Consider the following 20,094-nt stretch of genomic DNA (forward strand, 5'->3'; position numbering starts at 1 on the left):
GGTCTATTTAGGGAGGAGGTGGATTTTCTATAAAAGTTGATCTACCGTCTCCCACTTTCTATGATAACTAGTTGGCTGCCCGTGCGTTGTCACAGACCATTCATTTATTTTTCTTGTTGCATACATAAACGTAATGTTGTAAAAATATATGTATACATAAAAAATATAGCCACATACCTATTCAAAAAACAATCAAATTCAACTTCGGTTGGAATATTATTTTTCCCAAAAATACTGTAATTAGAGGTGTCACACTAATACAAAGTTGTAATATTAACTAAGCTATACACGAAAAATATCAATTGTATACAAGCTCTTAATCATGAGCTAAGTAAAACAGAAGAAAAATAAATTACTTTATCAGTGTAGCCAGCCTTAGCAATAATTGTCATCAAGAGTTCATTCCTACATGAGTTTACAATGAAAAAAAAACATATATGAGAATTCAGGTTCTTGTATTCAGCTTCAACATAAGTCAAAAGAAAACAGTCAAGGTTCATTGTTACAAGTTCCAGAAACCGAAAATTTAGCTGTACTCATTAAATCATAATCCATATAGCGCTCCATGCTGTGAATATTCTACTTTATTTCGTGGAAAAAAATAGATTCTTGCTTGCACTCACAAGATAAACGTGTCTATCTTAATGCCCAGCCTTTGTGGCATATTAGTCATACTTCTTTTGATGATGCTGTACATATGAACAACATCAGAATTCCAACTGCATATTCCGAAGTATAGATGCATTGTCAAACCTCGACTCCATCTTCATGGACTCCATGAACAAGGAAGCTTCAGTTGGGAGAATTATGATATGTTGCACATAAATTATTTGAAAATAATCGCATATTATCTCTGACATGCTGTGAGAAATTCCATTCATGCTTGCAAGCAATATTACCTGCATGGTGATCTTGTTTCCAGCATGAGAACCTGCATTGACTACATTCAGAGAAGGCACATGTAGCACGACGGTCTTGTTTCTGGCAAGATATGCAATGTGCGACAACTACAAGTAGATGGTATAGTTGAGTACATCATCTATTAATTCAACTAATGACTTGGTGCAATTCAATCTTAAACACATGCGAATGAAGGGTTAGGTCATCCCTGTCCTACACGCCGTCAGTTGTCGCTGCAGGACGGTGGCGTAGTAGTAGTAAAAGTCTATGTAATGACTCACATGTTTTTTGTACAGTTAAAGAATTAAGGAACAACATGCAGAAAAGTTGCTTACCATACTCATCATCACGTCACGGGCCCCATAAATTGACTCAAAACACAAATTTCACTCCAACAACTAATGTCATAGGGGCCCCATAAATTGACCCAAACACAGAAAAAAAAAATCAGACTTTTAGGTATATATTTCTGAGATTGATGAATATTACATATACAAGACAATTAAGGTTTAGAGGACAACTCACCGGAAGAGCATTCTCCCACCCAACCGGAAGCTTCCCTGATATTATGCTATTTAGCTCGGTAGCCTCCTGCTGGTATTTCTTTTCATACTCTGCAAACTTTGCATTCAACTCAGCTTCAAGAGAAGCACCCTCATCAAGATGGTGAGCCCAATGCCTGTAAGGAGTGATTATTTAATCAAACTTCAGTGCAGAAAAAAATAAGTTCAATTCATCGGCATTCGCCAACAGTAGTATGTTATCTTGTCAAGACCATACCATAAATTTGTATGTACCATTTTGAATGCATGGACAATGGAAATGGAAAAGAACATGTTCAAGATTGTATAAGCATGCAACTTCCAGAAGAACGGCCAAAGGAAAAACTACATGTTTAAATTTCTTGATAACAGGATAATTTGTTTACGAGTACCGTAATGCTCTGCAACTTGAGCTCTACAAGAACTACACTGTAGCTTTTCACCTCATCAGGCACATGGAAAGGCTCATGAGCCCAGGAAAGATTTTTTCTGGTTGCCTCAACTTCTTTTGAACCTAAAGCGCTCCCATGGACACTGTGGGTGCTTGCCTTGTTTGGAGATCCATAACCAATTGTAGTAGTCACCTACATATACAAGAACAGTCCCAGTTATCACTTGTCTAATAAACTGTATCAAACTGACAGACAAAAGAAATATTACTGAGCCTTATAATCACCTTGATAAGAGTTGGCTTATCTTTGACCTCCTTTGCTTCTTTTATTGCTGCACGTATGTCATCATAGCCAGTGTTGCCATTCTCCACCCAGATAGTATGCCATCCTAGGGCCTCATACCGGGCAAGCACATCTTCAGTGAAAGCAATAGCCGTACTTCCATCGATTGATATGTGATTGTCATCATAGAAGGCAATCAACTTTCCGAGACCCCAGTGGCCAGCAAGGGAAGCAGCCTCATTCGCAACGCCTTCCATTTGACAACCATCCCCAAGTATAACATACCTATGAGACCACAAAGAAAAATAAAATGTTTTACCCCTGGCCCTATGCACATTAGCTTGGTAATCCCATTTTGTAAAGCAAGTAAAAAATTTACGTGTAGTGGTCGATGACAGCTAAATCGGGCTTGTTAAAACGGGCAGCTAGGTGCTTCTCAGCAAGTGTCAGTCCAACAGCGTTTGCAAATCCCTGCCCCGGAGGACCTACATAAACATAAACATCAGAACGGTTCAGGCAAGCATATATAGTTTGTTTGTAGTAGAAACTTTAAAATGTTCACTACTGTAGATGTTCAAAAGCCAAACCAGTTGTGACTTCAACACCATCTCTCTCAAAATTTTCCGGATGACCAGGAGTTCTGCTTCCCCACTGCTGGAACGCTTTCAGATCATCTATCTGCATCAACAAACAACTTCAGAGTTCAGATTTTTTGTTTGTTTGTTTGCATATGTCAATATTTAGACAAATTAATCCCAGATACTAAAAGAAAAGAGTAAATAGATGGCCCCAAAACATGATTTTCCAACGGCTCAACAATTTTCTACCACCCGGACATACATCCGTGAGAATTTGACATAGCACAAATACAAACTTCTGAATTTACTTCAGAATTCGACATATATATGTATTACTGAAAGGCTGTGACCACAGATTACGGTGATTTCTTTTCAGATTTTGTCATGAATATACACCTGAAATTTCAATCTTTTATCTTACTTGTGAAGCAAGGTTTGAACCTTATATTTTGATAAAAAAAATAGTAAAAACAGTACGTGGGTCGTGTGACATGGAACAACTTCAGAGTTCAGGCATCTGACATATAGCACACTTTGAGAAAACAGAGTTTGGCATAGCACAAATATAGAGTTTTTCTGACTATTCAGGCACCAAAAATGTCAAGAGAGAGCTGACCGTGACGCCCTGGTATCCGGCGAGGTGGAGCAGGGCGTAGTGGAGCATGCAGCCGTGGCCGGCGGAGAGCACGAAGCGGTCGCGGTCGAACCAGGCGTGGTTGGCGGGGTTGAAGTGGAGGAACTTGTCGAAGAGGACGTGGCCTAGGGGCGCGCAGCCCATGGGAAGCCCCGGGTGGCCGGACTTGGCCTTCTCCACCGCGTCCACGGCCAGGAACCTGATGGTGTTCACCGACCGCTCCACCGCCGCCGGCTGGGCGCGGAGCACCGATTGGCCGCCGAGGGTCACACGGGCGCGACCGACGAGGAAGCCGCCACGGCCGACTTGGCCTTCTCCACCGCGTCCACGGCCAGGAACCTAATGGTGTTCACCGACCGCTCCACCAGCTCCGCCGCCGCCCGCTGGGCGCGGAGCACCGATTGGCCGCCGAGGGTCACACGGGCACGACCGACGAGGAAGCCGCCACGGCCGCCGGAGGCCAAGGCAGCCGCTGCCGTGGAAGCAGATCCAACAAGCCCTCTATCTAAATATGTGTCAATTAGTGTCTCTCGCCCCTCTCTATCTCTCATCTCTGTGTTCGTACTCCACCTTGACCTGCAATACACCATGGCATTAGGCGCCACTCGAGCAGATTACGGGGCAGCGGAAACGGAACTCGCCTGAGGGCGGGGGTCGGGTTCAGGGCGGGCGCTCTCCTCGGAGAGCTCACCGGCTCCCGCGGCCCTTCTATTCCAGTCCCTGCAACGGCGGTGGAGGTGGGGGTGGCTGCGCCCGGTGTCCACCGGGTTGGAAATATGCCCTAGAGGCAATAATAAATTAGTTATTATTATATTACTTTGTTTATGATAATCGTTTATTATCCATACTATAATTATATTTATTGGAAACACAGTGCATGTGTGGATACATAGACAAAACACTGTCCCTAGTAAACCTCTAGTTGACTAGCTCGTTGATCAAAAATGGTCAAGGTTTCCTGGCCATAGGCAAGTGTTGTCACTTGATAACGGGATCACATCATTAGGAGAATCATGTGATGGACTAGACCCAAATTAATAGACGTAGCATGTTGATCGTGTCATTTTGTTGCTACTGTTTTCTGCGTGTCAAGTATTTGTTCCTATGACCATGAGATCATATAACTCACTGACACCGGAGGAATGCTTTGTGTGTATCAAACGTTGCAACGTAACTGGGTGACTATAAAGATGCTCTACAGGTATCTCCGAAGGTGTTCGTTGAGTTAGTATGGATGAAGACTGGGATTTGTCACTCCGTATGACGGAGAGGTATCTCGGGGCCCACTCGGTAATACAACATCACACACAAGCCTTGCAAGCAATGTGACTTAGTGTAAGTTGCGGGATCTTGTATTACGGAATGAGTAAAGAGACTTGCCGGTAAACGAGATTGAAATAGGTATGCGGATACTGACGGTCGAATCTCGGGCAAGTAACATACCGAAGGACAAAGGGAATGACATACGGGATTATATGAATCCTTGGCACTGAGGTTCAAATGATAAGATCTTCGTAGAATATGTAGGATCCAATATGGGCATCCAGGTCCCGCTATTGGATATTGACCGAGGAGTCACTCGGGTCATGTCTACATAGTTCTCGAGCCCGCAGGGTCTGCACACTTAAGGTTCGACGTTGTTTTATGCGTATTTGAATTATATGGTTGGTTACCGAATGTTGTTCGGAGTCCCGGATGGGATCACGGACGTCACGAGGGTTTCCGGAATGGTCCGGAGACGAAGATTGATATATAGGATGACCTCATTTGGTTACCGGAAAGTTTTCGGGCATTACCGGAAAAGTTTCGGGCTCATCGGTAGTGTACCGGGAGTGCCGGGAGGGGTGATGGGGACCATCGAGAGGGGTGTCACGCCCCAAGGGGTCTCATGGGCTATGGGAAGAGATAAACCAGCCCCTAGTGGGCTGGAATAAGTTTCCACTAAGGCCCATAAGGTTTGAGAAGGGAAAAACACAAGGTGGAAAGAGTTTCCAAGTGGGAATGTGGAATCCTACTCCAAGTAGGATTGGAGTAGGACTCCTCCACCTCAAATTTCGGCCAAACCTTGAGGTTTGAGGCTGCCTCCTCCCCTTCCTCCCTCCTATATATAGTGGGGTTTTAGGGCTGATTTGAGACAACTTTTGCCACGGCAGCCCGACCACATACCTCCACGGTTTTACCTCTAGATCGCGTTTCTGCGGAGCTCGGGCGGAGCCCTGCTGAGATTAGGTCACCACCAACCTCCGAAGCGCCGTCACGCTGCCGGAGAACTCATCTACCTCTCCGTCTTTCTTGCTGGATCAAGAAGGCCGAGATCATCGTCGAGCTGTATGTGTGCTGAACGCGGAGGTGCCGTCCGTTCGGCACTAGATCGGAGCGGATCGTGGGACGGATCGCGAGAAGGTTCGTGGGACGGTTCGCGGGGTGGATCGAGGGATGTGAGGACGTTCCACTACATCAACCGCGTTCACTAACGCTTCTGTTGTACGGTCTACAAGGGTACGTAGATCACACATCCCCTCTCGTAGATGGACATCACCATGATAGGTCTTCGTGCGCGTAGGAAAATTTTTGTTTCCCATGCGACATTCCCCAACAGCTGTTGGAAATATGCCCTAGAGGCAATAATAAATTAGTTATTATTATATTTCTTTGTTCATGATAATCGTTTATTATCCATGCTATAATTGTATTGATTGGAAACACAATACTTGTGTGGATACATAGACAAAACACTGTCCCTAGTAAGCCTCTAGTTGACTAGTTCATTGATCAAAGATGGCCAAGGTTTCCTGACCATGGGCAAGTGTTGTTACTTGATAACGGGATCACATCATGAGGAGAATCATGTGATGGACTAAGACCCAAACTAATATACGTAGCATGTTGATCGTGTCATTTTGTTTCTACTGTTTTCTGCGTGTCAAGTATTTGTTCCTATGACCATGAGATCATATAACTCACTGACACCGGAGGAATGCTTTGTGTGTATCAAACGTCGCAACGTAACTGGGTGACTATAAAGATGCTCTACAGGTATCTCCGAAGGTGTTAGTTGAGTTAGTATGGATCGAGACTGGGATTTATCACTCCGTGTGACGGAGAGGTATCTCGGGGCCCACTCGGTAATACAACATCACACACAAGCCTTGCAAGCAATGTGACTTAGTGTAAGTTGCGGGATCTTGTATTACGGAACGAGTAAAGAGACTTGCCGGTAAACGAGATTGAAATAGGTATGCGGATACTGACGATCGAATCTCGGGCAAGTAACATACCGAAGGACAAAGGGAATGACATACGGGATTATATGAATCCTTGGCACTGAGGTTCAAACGATAAGATCTTCGTAGAATATGTAGGATCCAATATGGGCATCCAGGTCCCGCTATTGGATATTGACCGAGGAGTCGCTCGGGTCATGTCTACATAGTTCTCGAACCCGCAGGGTCTGCACACTTAAGGTTCGACGTTGTTATATGCGTATTTGAGTTATATGGTTGGTTACCGAATGTTGTTCGGAATCCCGGATGAGAACACGGACGTCACGAGGGTTTCCGGAATGGTCCGGAAACGAAGATTGATATATAGGATGACCTCATTTGATTACCGGAAGGTTTTCAGAGTTACCTGGAATGTACCGGGAATGACGAATGGGTTCCGGGTGTTCACCGGGGGGGGCAACCCACCTCGGGGAAGCCCATAGGCCTTGGGAGTGGCGCACCAGCCCTTAGTGGGCTGGTGGGACAGCCCAAGAAGGCCCTATGCGCCATAGGAAGAAAATCAAAGAGAAAAAAAAAAGGAGGAGGTGGGAAAGGGAAGAAGGACTCCACCTTCCAAACCAAGTTGGATTCGGTTTGGAAGGGGAGACCTTCCCCCCTTGGCTCGGCCGACCCCCTTGGGGCCTCTTGAACCCCAAGGCAAGGCTTCCCCTCTTCCCCCTATATATACGGAGGTTTTAGGGCTGATTTGAGACAACTTTGCCACGGCAGCCCGACCACATATCTCCACGGTTTCACCTCTAGATCGCGTTTCTGCAGAGCTCGGGCGAAGCCCTGCTGAGATAAGATCACCACCAACCTCCGGAGCGCCGTCACGCTGCCGGAGAACTCATCTACGTCTCCGTCTCTCTTGCTGGATCAAGAAGGCCGAGATCATCGTCGAGCTGTACGTGTGCTGAACGCGGAGGTGCCGTCCGTTTGGCACTAGATCGTGGAACGGTTCGCGGGGCGGATCGAGGGACGTGAGGACGTTCCACTACATCAACCGCGTTTCTTAACGCTTCTGCTGTGCGGTCTACAAGGGTACGTAGATCGGAAATCCCCTCTCGTAGATGGACATCACCATGATAGGTCTTCGTGCGCGTAGGAAAAATTTTGTTTCCCATGCGACGTTCCCCAACAGTGGCATCATGAGCTAGGTTCATCCGTAGATGTCTTCTCGAGTAGAACACAAAAGTTTTTGTGGGCGGTGATGTGCGTTTTGCTGCCCTCCTTAGTCTTTTCTTGATTCCGCGGTATTGTTGGATCGAAGCGGCTCGGACCGACATTACTCGTACGCTTACGAGAGACTGGTTTCATTGCTACGAGTAACTCCGTTGCTCAAAGATGAGTGGCGGGTGTCAGTTTCTCCAACTTTAGTTGAATCGGATTTGACCGAGGAGGTCCTTGGATGAGGTTAAATAGCAACTCATATATCCCCGTTGTGGTGTTTGCGTAAGTAAGATGCGATCCTACTAGATACCCATGGTCACCATGTAAAACATGCAACAAGAAAATTAGCGGACGTCTAACTTGTTTTTGCAGGGTATGCTTGTGATGTGATATGGCCAACGATGTGATGTGATATATTGGATGTATGAGATGATCATGTTGTAATAGATAATATCGACTTGCACGTCGATGGTACGGCAACCGGCAGGAGCCATAGGGTTGTCTTTATACTAACGTTTGTGCTTGCAGATGCGTTTACTATTTTGCTAGGATGTAGCTTTAGTAGTAATAGCATGAGTAGCACGACAACCCCGATGGCGACACGTTGATGGAGATCATGGTGTGGCGCCGGTGACAAGAAGATCGTGTCGGTGCTTGGTGATGGAGATCAAGGAGCACGTGATGATGGCCATATCATGTCACTTATGAATTGCATGTGATGTTAATCCTTTTATGCACCTTATTTTGCCTAGAATGACGGTAGCATTATGAGGTGATCTTTCACTAAAATTTCAAGACGAAATTGTGTTCTCCCCGACTGTGCACCGTTGCTACAGTTCGTCATTTCGAGACACCATGTGATGTTCGGGTGTGATAGACTCAACGTTCACATACAACGGGTGCAAAACAGTTGCGCACGCGGAACACTCGGGTTAAGCTTGACGAGCCTAGCATGTGCATACATGGCCTCGGAACACATGAGACCGAAAGGTCGATCATGAATCATATAGATGATATGATTAGCATGGGGATGCTTACCACTGAAACTATGCTCAACTCACGTGATGATCGGACTTGAGCTAGTGTAAGTGGATCATGAACCACTCAAATGACTAGAGAGATGTACTTTTTGACTCGGAGTTCAGCGAGTAATTTGATTAAGTTAAACTCTAATTATCTTGAACATAGTCTAAGTCCACTTTGAATATATTTGTGTTGTAGATCATGGCTCGCGCGACAGTCACGCTGAATTTTAATACGTTCCTAGAGAAAGCTAAGTTGAAAGATGATGGAAGCAACTTTGTAGACTGGGCTCGTAATCTTAAGCTAATCTTACAAGCTGGGAAGAAGGATTATGTCCTTAATGCTGCGCTAGGAGATGAACCACCCGCTACGGCTGATCAGGATGTTAAGAACGCTTGGTTAGCACGTAAGGAGGACTACTCAATAGTTCAATGTGCAGTCTTGTATGGCTTAGAACCGGGACTTCAACGTCGCTCTGAGCATCATGGAGCATTTGAAATGTTCCAGGAGTTGAAGTTTATCTTTCAGAAGAACGCCCGGATCGAGAGGTATGAGACCTCCGACAAATTCTATGCTTGCAAGATGGAGGAGAACTCGTCTGTTAGTGAACATGTGCTCAAAATGTCTGGGTACTCAAACCGTCTAGCTGAGCTGGGGATTGAACTCCTGCAAGAGGCTATCACTGACAGAATCCTTCAATCACTGCCGCCAAGCTATAAAGGCTTTGTGTTGAACTACAACATGCAAGGGATGAACAAGTCACCCGACGAGTTGTTTGCGATGCTGAAAGTCGCAGAGTCTGAACTTCGTAAAGAACATCAAGTGTTGATGGTGAATAAGACCACTAGTTTCAAGAGAAACGGCAAAGGCAAGAAGGGTAAATCAAAGAAAAGCGGCAAGCTTGTTGCCAATCCGACGAAGAAACCCAAAGCTGGACCTAAGCCTGAAACAGAGTGTTACTATTGCAAGGGTATGGGTCACTGGAAGCGCAATTGCCCCAAGTATCTGGCTGGTAAGAAGGCGGCCAAAGAAAAATCAGGTATATTTGATATACATGTTATTGATGTATACTTAACCGGCTCTCGTAGTAGTGCCTGGGTATTCGATACCGGTTCTGTTGCTCATATTTGCAACTCGAAACAGGAACTGCGGAATAGACGAAGGCTGGCGAAAGATGAAGTGACGATGCGCGTAGGAAATGGTTCCAAGGTTGATGCAATCGCCGTCGGCACAGTTTCACTTCAGTTACCATCAGGATTAGTTATGAACTTGAATCATTGTTATTTAGTGCCTGCGTTGAGCATAAACATTATATCTGGATCTTGTTATTGCGAGACGGTTACTCTTTTAAGTCAGAGAATAATGGTTGTTCTATTTCTATGAGTAACATCTTTTATGGTCATGCACCCAATGTGAGAGGATTGTTCATATTGAATTTTGATAGCGATACACACATACATAACATTGAGACCAAAAGAGTTAGAGTTAACAATGATAGCGCCATATTTTTGTGGCACTACCGCTTAGGTCATATTGGTGTAAAGCGCATGAAGAAACTCCATGCCGATGAACTTTTGGAGTCACTTGACTTTGATTCACTTGACACGTGCGAACCATGCCTCATGGGCAAGATGACTAAAACTCCGTTCTCCGGAACAATGGAGCGTGCAAGTGACTTGTTGGAAATCATACATACCGATGTGTGTGGTCCGATGAGCGTAGAGGCACGCGGCGGATATCGTTATTTTCTCACCTTCACTGACGATTTGAGTAGATATGGTTATGTCTACTTAATGAAGCACAAGTCTGAAACATTTGAAAAGTTCAAGCAATTTAAGAGTGAAGTTGAAAATCATCGTAACAAGAAGATCAAGTTCCTACGGTCTGATCGTGGGGGTGAATATCTGAGTTTCGAGTTTGGTGCTCACTTAAGACAATGTGGAATTGTTTGACAGTTGACACCGCCTGGAACACCACAGCGTAATGGTGTGTCCGAACATCGTAATCGTACTTTATTAGAGATGGTGCGATCTATGATGTCTCTTATCGATTTGCCGTTATCGTTTTGGGGTTATGCATTAGAAACAGCTACATTCACTTTAAATAGGGCACCATGAAAATCCGTTGAGACGACACCATACGAACTATGGTATGGCAAAAGGCCAAAGTTGTCATTTTTTAAAGTTTGGGGATGTGATGCTTATGTCAAAAAGCTTCAGCCTGAAAAGCTGGAACCCAACGCGGAAAAGTGCATCTTCATAGGTTACCCAAAAGAGACAGTTGGGTACACCTTCTATCTCAAATCCGAGGGCAAAGTGTTTGTTGCTAAAAACGGAGCTTTTCTCGAGAAGGAGTTTCTCTCGAGAGAATTGAGTGGGAGGAAGATAGAACTTGATGAGGTTGTCGAACCTCTCATCCCTCTGGATGGTGGAGCAGGGCAAGGGGAAACCTCTGTCGTTGCAACGCCGGTTGAGGAGGAAGTTAATGATGATGATCATGAAACTCCGGTTCAAGTTTCTGTCGAACCACGCAGGTCGACAAGACCACGTGCTGCTCCAGAGTGGTACGGTAATCCCGTCTTGTCAATCATGTTGTTAGACAACAATGAACCTGCGAATTATGAAGAAGCAATGGTGGGCCCAGATTCCAACAAATGGCTAGAAGCCATGAAGTCCGAGATAGGATCCATGTATGAGAACAAAGTGTGAACTTTGGAAGTATTACCTGAGGGCCGTAAGGCTATTCAGAACAAATGGATCTTTAAGAGGAAGACGGACGCTGACGGCAATGCGACCGTTTATAAAGCTCGACTTGTGGCAAAGGGTTTTTCACAAGTTCAAGGAGTTGACTACGATGAGACATTCTCACCCGTAGCGATGCTTAAGTCCGTCAGAATCATGTTAGCAATAGCTGCATTTTTCGATTATGAAATCTGGTAGATGGATGTCAAAACGGCGTTCCTTAACGGTTTCCTTAAGGAAGAGTTGTATATGACGCAACCCGAAAGTTTTGTCGATCCTAAGAATGCTAACAAGGTGTGCAAGCTCCAGCGATCCATTTATGGACTGGTGCAAGCATCTCGGAGTTGGAACAAACGCTTTGATGAGGTGATCAAAGCATTTGGGTTTATACAAGTGGTTGGAGAATCTTGTATTTACAAGAAAGTGAGTGGGAGCTCTGTGACGTTTCTAATATTATATGTGGATGACATATTGCTGATTGGAAACAACGTAGAGTTTTTGGAGAGCATAAAGGATTACTTGAATAAAAGTTTCTCTATGAAGGACCTAGGAGAAGCTGCTTACATTCTAGGCATTAAGATCTACAGGGATAGATCAAAACGCCTGATAGGACTTTCACAAAGCACATACCTTGATAAAGTTTTGAAGAGGTTCAAAATGGAACAATCCAAGAAAGGGTTCTTGCCAGTTTTACAAGGTACGAGATTGAGTAAGACTCAGTGCCCAGCAACTGATGAGGATAGAGAGCATATGAGCACCGTCCCCTATGCTTCAGCCATAGGTTCTATCATGTATGCAATGTTGTGCACTAGACCGGATGTTAGCCTGGCCATAAGTATGGCACGTAGGTTCCAGAGTAATCCAGGAGTGGATCACTGGACGACGGTCAAGAATATCCTGAAGTACCCGAAAAGGACTAAGGAGATGTTTCTCGTGTATGGAGGTGACGAAGAGCTCGCCGTAAAAGGTTACGTCGATGCAAGCTTCGACACAGATCCGGACGACTCTAAGTCACAGACCGGATACGTATTTATTCTTAATGGGGGTGCGGTAAGCTGGTGCAGTTCCAAGCAAAGCGTCGTAGCAGATTCTACATGTGAAGCAGAGTACATGGTTGCCTCGGAGGCGGCTAAGGAGGGTGTCTGGATGAAGAAGTTCATGACGGATCTTGGAGTGGTGCCAAGCGCACTGAATCCAATAACCTTGTTCTGTGACAACACGGGTGACATTGCCCTAGCAAAGGAACCACGGTTTCACAAGAAGTCCAGACACATCAAACGACGCTTCAACCTCATCCGCGACTATGTCGAAGGGGAGGACGTGAATATATGCAAAGTGCACACGGATCTGAATGTAGCAGACCCGCTGACTAAACCTCTTCCACGGGCAAAGCATGATCAATACCAGAACTGTATGGGTGTTAGATTTATTACAATGTAATTCACATGATGATGTGAGGGCTAGATTATTGACTCTAGTGCAAGTGGGAGACTGTTGGAATTATGCCCTAGAGGCAATAATAAATATAGTTATTATTATAATTCCTGTATCAAGATAATTGTTTATTATCCATGCTATAATTGTATTGAATGAAGACTTAAATACATGTGTGGATACATAGACAAAACACTGTCCCTAGCAAGCCTCTAGTTGGCTACTCAGTTGATCAAAGATAGTCAGTGTCTTCTGATTATGAACAAGGTGTTGTTGCTTGATAACTGGATCACGTCATTAGGAGAATCACGTGATGGACTAGACCCAAACTAATAGACGTAGCATGTTGATCGTGTCATTTTGTTGCTACTGTTTTCTACCTCTCCGTCTCTCTTGCTGGATCAAGAAGGCCGAGATCATCGTCGAGCTGTACGTGTGCTGAACGCGGAGGTGCCGTCCGTTCGGCACTAGATCGTGGGACTGATCGCGGGACGATTCGCGGGGCGGATCGAGGGACGTGAGGACGTTCCACTACATCAACCGCGTTCACTAACGCTTTTGCTGTACGGTCTACAAGGGTACGTAGATCACACATCCCCTCTCGTAGATGGACATCACCATGATAGGTCTTCGTGCGCGTAGTAAAATTTTTGTTTCCCATGCGACGTTTCCAACAACAAATACAAACTTCAGAATTCGACATATATATGTATTACTGAAAGGCTGTGACCACAGATTACGGTGATTTCTTTTCAGATTTGGTCATGAATATACACCTGAAATTTCAATCTTTTATCTTACTTGTGAAGCAAGGTTTGAACCTTATATTTTGACAAAAAAATAGTAAAAACAGTACGTGGGTCGTGTGACATGGAACAACTTCAGAGTTCAGGCATCTGACATATAGCACACTTTCAGAAAACAGAGTTTGGCATAGCACAAATACAGAGTTTTTCTCACTATTCAGGCACCAAAAATGTCAAGAGAGAGCTGACCGTGACGCCCTGGTATCCGGCGAGGTGGAGCAGGGCGTAGTGGAGCATGCAGCCGTGGCCGGCGGAGAGCACGAAGCGGTCGCGGTCGAACCAGGCATGGTTGGCGGGGTTGAAGCGGAGGAACTCGTCGAAGAGGACGTGGCCTAGGTGCGCGCAGCCCATGGGAAGCCCCGGGTGGCCGGACTTGGCCTTCTCCACCGCGTCCACGGCCAGGAACCTGATGGTGTTCACCGACCGCTCCATCAGCTCCGCCGCCGCCGGCTGGGCGCGGAGCACCGATTGGCCGCCGAGGGTCACACGGGCGCGAACGACGAGGAAGCCGCCACGGCCGACTTGGCCTTCTCCACGGCGTCCACGGCCAGGAACCTAATGGTGTTCACCGACCGCTCCACCAGCTCCGCCGCCGCCGGCTGGGCGCGGATCACCGATTGGCCGCCGAGGGTCACACGGGCACGACCGACGAGGAAGCCGCCACGGCCGCCGGAGGCCAAGGCAGCCACTGCCATGGAAGTAGATCGAACAAGCCCTCTATCTAAATATGTGTCAATTAGTGTCTCTCGCCCCTCTCTATCTCTCATCTCTGTGTTCGTACTCCACCTTGACCTGCAATACACCATGGCATTAGGCGCCACTCGAGCAGATTACGGGGCAGCGGAAACGGAACTCGCCTGAGGGCAGGGGTCGGGTTTAGGGCGGGCGCTCTCCTCGGAGAGCTCACCGGCTCCCGCGGACCTTCTCTTCCAGTCCCTACAACGGCGGCAGAGGTGGGGGTGGCTGCGCCGGGTGTCCCCCGGGTTGGGGCTCGCCGCGGCGGCGATGGCGGTGGGGGTGGCCGTGGGCATGACCGTCGGCGGCAGAAGCGAGCGAGGCGACCCCCTCCTCCTTGGTGCCTCCGCTGCGCTCCTTCCTCTCTCTGGCGGCGATGATATTTGGCAGGAGAGAGATGAGATCAGGAGGGAGTGGTGGGAAGAGGTTGGTGACGATGGTGGCGGTTACTGGTGGTTGAAGGTAGAGGGTTTTCCATGTGAACCGGTTTTTTCTGTATTTAATCGATTGGTTTATGAAGGGATGAAAAAAAATCGATGAAACTGCTAGCGGTGGAACTGCTAGGGAGGTCGAACCATCTGTCGTGGTTGAACCATCACGACGTTCGATCCTGCTTTAATAGTAGAGATATATCATCCTACCTGGCCAACATTTGCCATTCCACACACATTGCAAGTTGTGGAGGATCCTTATATGTTGCAGCATGATAGCTACTCCCTTCGTACCTAAATATAAAATCTTTTAGAACTTTCACTATGGATTATATACTGATGTATATCAATTTCTCTAAAAGGTCTTATGTTTTGAAATGGATTGAGTATATATCACGGATGCACATGCACGCGTACACACATGTTAGCTAGGATTGAGAGGTGCCATAAATATTTCTACCACTGGAGACTGGAGTCACTATTGAACTATACCATTTGCAGATGCAGGGGTCATACCCAAGGGCGGACCTACGTTAGTCTTCCCGGTGTCCTTCCCGGTGTCACACGACACAGGGTAAATTTGGTGCTTACACTATATGAGGTCTATATTTTTGGGGTGGACACCCGTAACTTTTCGAGCTGGACACCGGGCAGCCCAGCGATTAAGTAGCAAAGGCAGTGCAGCTCAGCTAGGCACCTAGAGGTCAATGTCCATCGGGCTAGAGAGAGACACTGATTTACTAGCTAATTTGCACCCACCCACCGAGGCCTCGTTAGCTAATTATACTGTGGATGGGTTAATCGATCTCTGTTTACTCGTATCCTGTACCGCTGCTTGCCTGTTTGCCATCTACTCCCCCCTCTAATAATATAAAATGTTTTTCTGCACTAGTATAATGTTAAAAACATTTTATATTATGAAACGGAGGAGTATCATTCTGTGTCTTATCTCATCTAGTCACGACGTCGTCCGTCACCCTCCGTCGCTCACCGAGTCGTCAGTTCTCTTACTCACTGTTCTTCATTGAAGCGTTCAAGCATCATCATCCAACCGTCTGTCTCTATTTGGCTTCTCCCACTCTTAGATTTTTGAAATTTTGATTTTTGAAATAAACAAAGGTACTACGCTCTGCACTTGCTACTAATTGTCAATCTCTATGATTCCCTCAACTATGAGTAGGCATCTCAAATTTTTCTAATTTGTGTTCTACTAATTGTTTGGTTGGGATTTAAAAATTGAAAGATAATACAATTGGTGATAAATTGCTCTGATTTGCTGAGTCCACTTAGCGATTCAGATCTAACTAGATTATTTCTCGACTACGTGCGTGCGTAGGCATTGACTGATTTTCTTTTCTTTTGTAGGCAATTGCAATCATGATCTATTGTCGTATGTCGCCGTCTCATGTTTACTTTCACTGTTTGGATTTTGTATGCTTTAGAAATAGTATTTCAAGCGGAAGTGAAACATTTTATTTTGTAAGGAATCTTACTTTTATATATATTGACTCATTGAGTGTGATGTCATATACATAATGTACATGTGGACACCGGGACATTTTTGTTCTGGGTCCGCCCCTCGTACCTCACAAACTAGACAGCAGTTGTACTGAGTGGACAGCGGAACTGCATAATGTAGAAATGTAGATACATCCATGTTAATGTTAGCTACTTGGTAAATTTAAGAACAAATACAAACTCATGATTTTGTTCAGCGGCCAAATGTCTACATATACCTCTCTCTTTTGCTAATGTCCATGCAAATTCATTCCTCCCTTTTTCATGCAGAAGTTGTCAAGATTCATTTGGGGTCTGCATCTTTGCCAGCACATAAAACACTTGGACTCCTCACTGGACTCAGCAACCAGGTTACCATGCTGCCGGTCAACTAGTTTTTCCATAGGCTTCGGGCCTATGTTCCAAGAGAACAGAACACCATTGCTGATGCCCTAGCCAAGGTTGTGTCCATCCAGAAGACCAGAACCAATCTGTACTACTAGACTCTCAAGTTTTGTGGAAGGCGTTGCACGAGGGCACTAGGTAGGGTTCAAATGGCATTGAGAATTGTTCATTCACCTGTAGGTTCCAACAAAATACGTCGGACTCATGTGAAAAATGTACCGTGGACAACCGCTAGAGCAGGATGTTCCACGAATGGAGTCTGGGTCCAACTTAGGGTCAGTTCTTTTGGTAGCTTTTAGAATAAGCTGAAATAAATTGCCCCTACCCAGCTTATTCTAAAAGCCTAATCAAATGTATTCTTGTAGAAGCCTACTAATTAAGACTTGATTACTAGGCTTCTAGAAAAATATATTTAATTGGGCTTTTAGAATAAGCTGGGTGGGGACATCTTATTTTAGAAGCCCAAAAAAGCTACCAAAACAACTGGCCCTAAATCTCTTCTGAGCATCATATTTGACGAAAATGATTTTGAAACCATGGTGATGGTATCACCCTTGTAAAACACAATGTTTTATAAAGCCGGATATTGTTCCCGAAGGATAGCATTGTCTAGACACTTATCCTCCGAGTATCGAATTTTTAGAGCTGAATTTTAGAGCCGTTCTTAATCGAGAAGGATCCATAGCGAAAGATATATTTCTTCGTAGCCATTGGACCCACCCAAAACTGAGAATCGACAGGCTTCCAGTATACTTGGGATACTGCCTTACTAAAAGGATGAATGTGCCCTACTTCATCAATTTCTCCTATCATTCAATCCATATTTATTTCAATTCATAGATCAAAGCTTACAGGTGAGGTAAGAAAATTCATTATTGTTTGGAGAGGCTGCATATGTGCAATCCATAGTGGCATCCTCTAAACTATGGTTTTTTCCTCCTTCTAACACAAGAAAACATCATAGTGGACTCTCTTAAGAGTATAAATTGCCCGCCGGTGGTAGAGTACAATACTAGCAACATCATATCATCCGGGTTCCCATTTCACGTTCATGGTTTAATGATGAGATTGGGACATATCTCACCCACCATTGTCAGTTCCACATTATATGTCTCAATAAAAGTGTCCCCGTCAAGCCACATTATAGGAAGGAGGTGGTTTACCTACTTGCTACGATAAACTATATCATCCTACCAGGCCAACCACTGCGGCTCCATACATATTGCTAGTTGGGGATAGGTTCTTATCGGTTGCATGCTATAAAGCACGATGCGCCAACAACACACATGCTAGCTAGGATTGGGAGGTGCTGGAAATGTTTCTACCACTGGAATCCCTATTGAACTATGCCATTTGACGATGTAGAGGGCAGACCTCACCGGTCATCATGCCAACAATGAACACTTGGCTGTGCCAGAAACAGTTGTGGTTGCGTGAGTGGGGCAGCAGCACTGCATTTTGTAGAATCATCCATGTTTATGCCTGTTGGATGATCTGCCGGTGTTAGCAATAAAAGGATCGAGTGCGTACATGTCCTTGGATAGAAACCTAGATTCATCTAACTCGTTACTTTTGCATGGCTCGTCAAGTCAAAGTTTAGCTTGGGAGAACTGAGGGAGTTATGTATATTTCGGTGAATAAATCTGAGAACAAATACAAGCTTAATATCTCCTATTGTGCTCTACTTGGAGCATCGTAGCAGTAGCACAATTTTCTGATTAGTTGCCAGCTATGTTGCTATTACCCCTAAGATAAATCCCCAGCAAAACTTATTCTCCCTTCGTCCAGAAATACTTGTCCGGAGAATGGATGTATCTAGATATATTTTAGTTCTAGATACATTAATTTCTATTCGTTTTTGCGACAAGTAATTCCGTACGGAGGGAGTAGTTAAGAAAGAAGACTAGTTATCAACCCATGCATTCAGTAGCGGCGCCAGGTTGAAGACACGTCACATGCAAACAGTGCAGGCATAGTAATAAACAATGTCAACGGTGCGACAATAATAAACTTTCTATATGCAAAATAAGCGGATTTGCACCATCTTTTCAATGCCATATCATTTGCCTCATTTCGATAAAAGGTTTAGAAATGAGCTAAAAATGTGGTTCACGGTTTTTGAAGGAAGAAAAATTGTTTCAAAACTGCTCCCAAATCATAGAGATTTTAGAAAATGGTTCAACATAGGTTGTGATCGTGTCCATCAATTTTCAACAGTATATTGCAAACCCCGTTTCAACAATGTTTACGGAAGCTCAACTTGACCCTTGGATGTAGCTAGTTCACCTACTGTTGTTACGACGGGCGATTTTCTGTGTAGGGATGACCCAAAATAGACATGAGAGGAAACGGGCAGGCTCGATCGTCGAGTTCTGAAATGCGGCAAACCCTTACCCTTGAGCATATACCGAGCTCAGGGCAAACAGCGAAGGTATGTTGAATTTAGATAAGCAAAGCTTAGCAAAATGGTGGATCGTGCAGTATCGTAGTCAGCGTACGTAGTGCCATGCGCCGGACTCCTATTTGACAGTAGTCTGCCAAGTGCCAAACTGGGCAAAAAGTTTGCTGAGTTTCAGCTATAAGAGGAAAGTCGGCAAAATCGGGGTTGGGCACTGCGGTTGCGCCATGTGTCACACTCTTATTCGATAAGATTTTGCTGAGTTTCGAGCTAGGGAGAGAGTTTGCTGAGTTTGCAAAGTCAGGGGACTGGAAATAGGAACTGCCATATGGCACATTCTTATTTACAGAAAATAGTACAATACTAGTTTATTCACATCAAAAAATGGTGGGACTGCAAAAGATGATTATAGTACCGGATGCTAGTTTATTCACATCAATAGTACAATACTAGAAGGATTATTTACCTTGCTGAATTCAAAAAAGGCAATACTAGGAGCTTCCCTGAATAAAACTCACGCCAGACCATACTTGTCACTGAAGCTTCAGGGCATCATCAACTAACAAAGTCTTCAGAATTATGTATAGCATAGCAAAGTCATTCCCACCAGCCCACCATGTTTCGTCTCGTTTCCTGGAAGAAGAAAAAACACCATCTACATCAAGCTTCAGCACAACTTCAGCTGGAAGAAAGAAAGTACCATCCACATTCAGTGTATCAGTATGTTCCTATTGCCTGCCCAATTTTTGCTTGAGGAAAAACTCCACATCTTCTCACCTGGTGGTAAGTCACTTCTGATAGATCCCGTGGACCTTAGGCTTGATGTGTTCGGGGTGAGATAGTGATTTATTACCTTATATGGT

General features: G+C 45.0%; 1 protein-coding gene across 1 annotated transcript; it reads right to left on the reverse strand.

The window, feature by feature from the left end:
* Positions 1-434: 434 nt before the first annotated feature.
* On the reverse strand, positions 435-3,667 carry LOC123404867 (transketolase, chloroplastic-like; the record flags this gene model as incomplete). Its single annotated transcript, XM_045098807.1, has 7 exons — positions 435-1,298; positions 1,426-1,579; positions 1,835-2,026; positions 2,119-2,401; positions 2,496-2,601; positions 2,704-2,794; positions 3,311-3,667. Coding segments are annotated over 6 exons (1,050 nt in total), but the record flags the coding sequence as incomplete, so codon positions are not given.
* Between the last annotated feature and the right edge of the window lie 16,427 nt (positions 3,668-20,094).

The sequence above is a fragment of the Hordeum vulgare genome, chromosome 6H, assembly GCF_904849725.1.
Source record: "Hordeum vulgare subsp. vulgare chromosome 6H, MorexV3_pseudomolecules_assembly, whole genome shotgun sequence".
Classification (NCBI taxonomy): Eukaryota; Viridiplantae; Streptophyta; class Magnoliopsida; order Poales; family Poaceae; genus Hordeum; species Hordeum vulgare.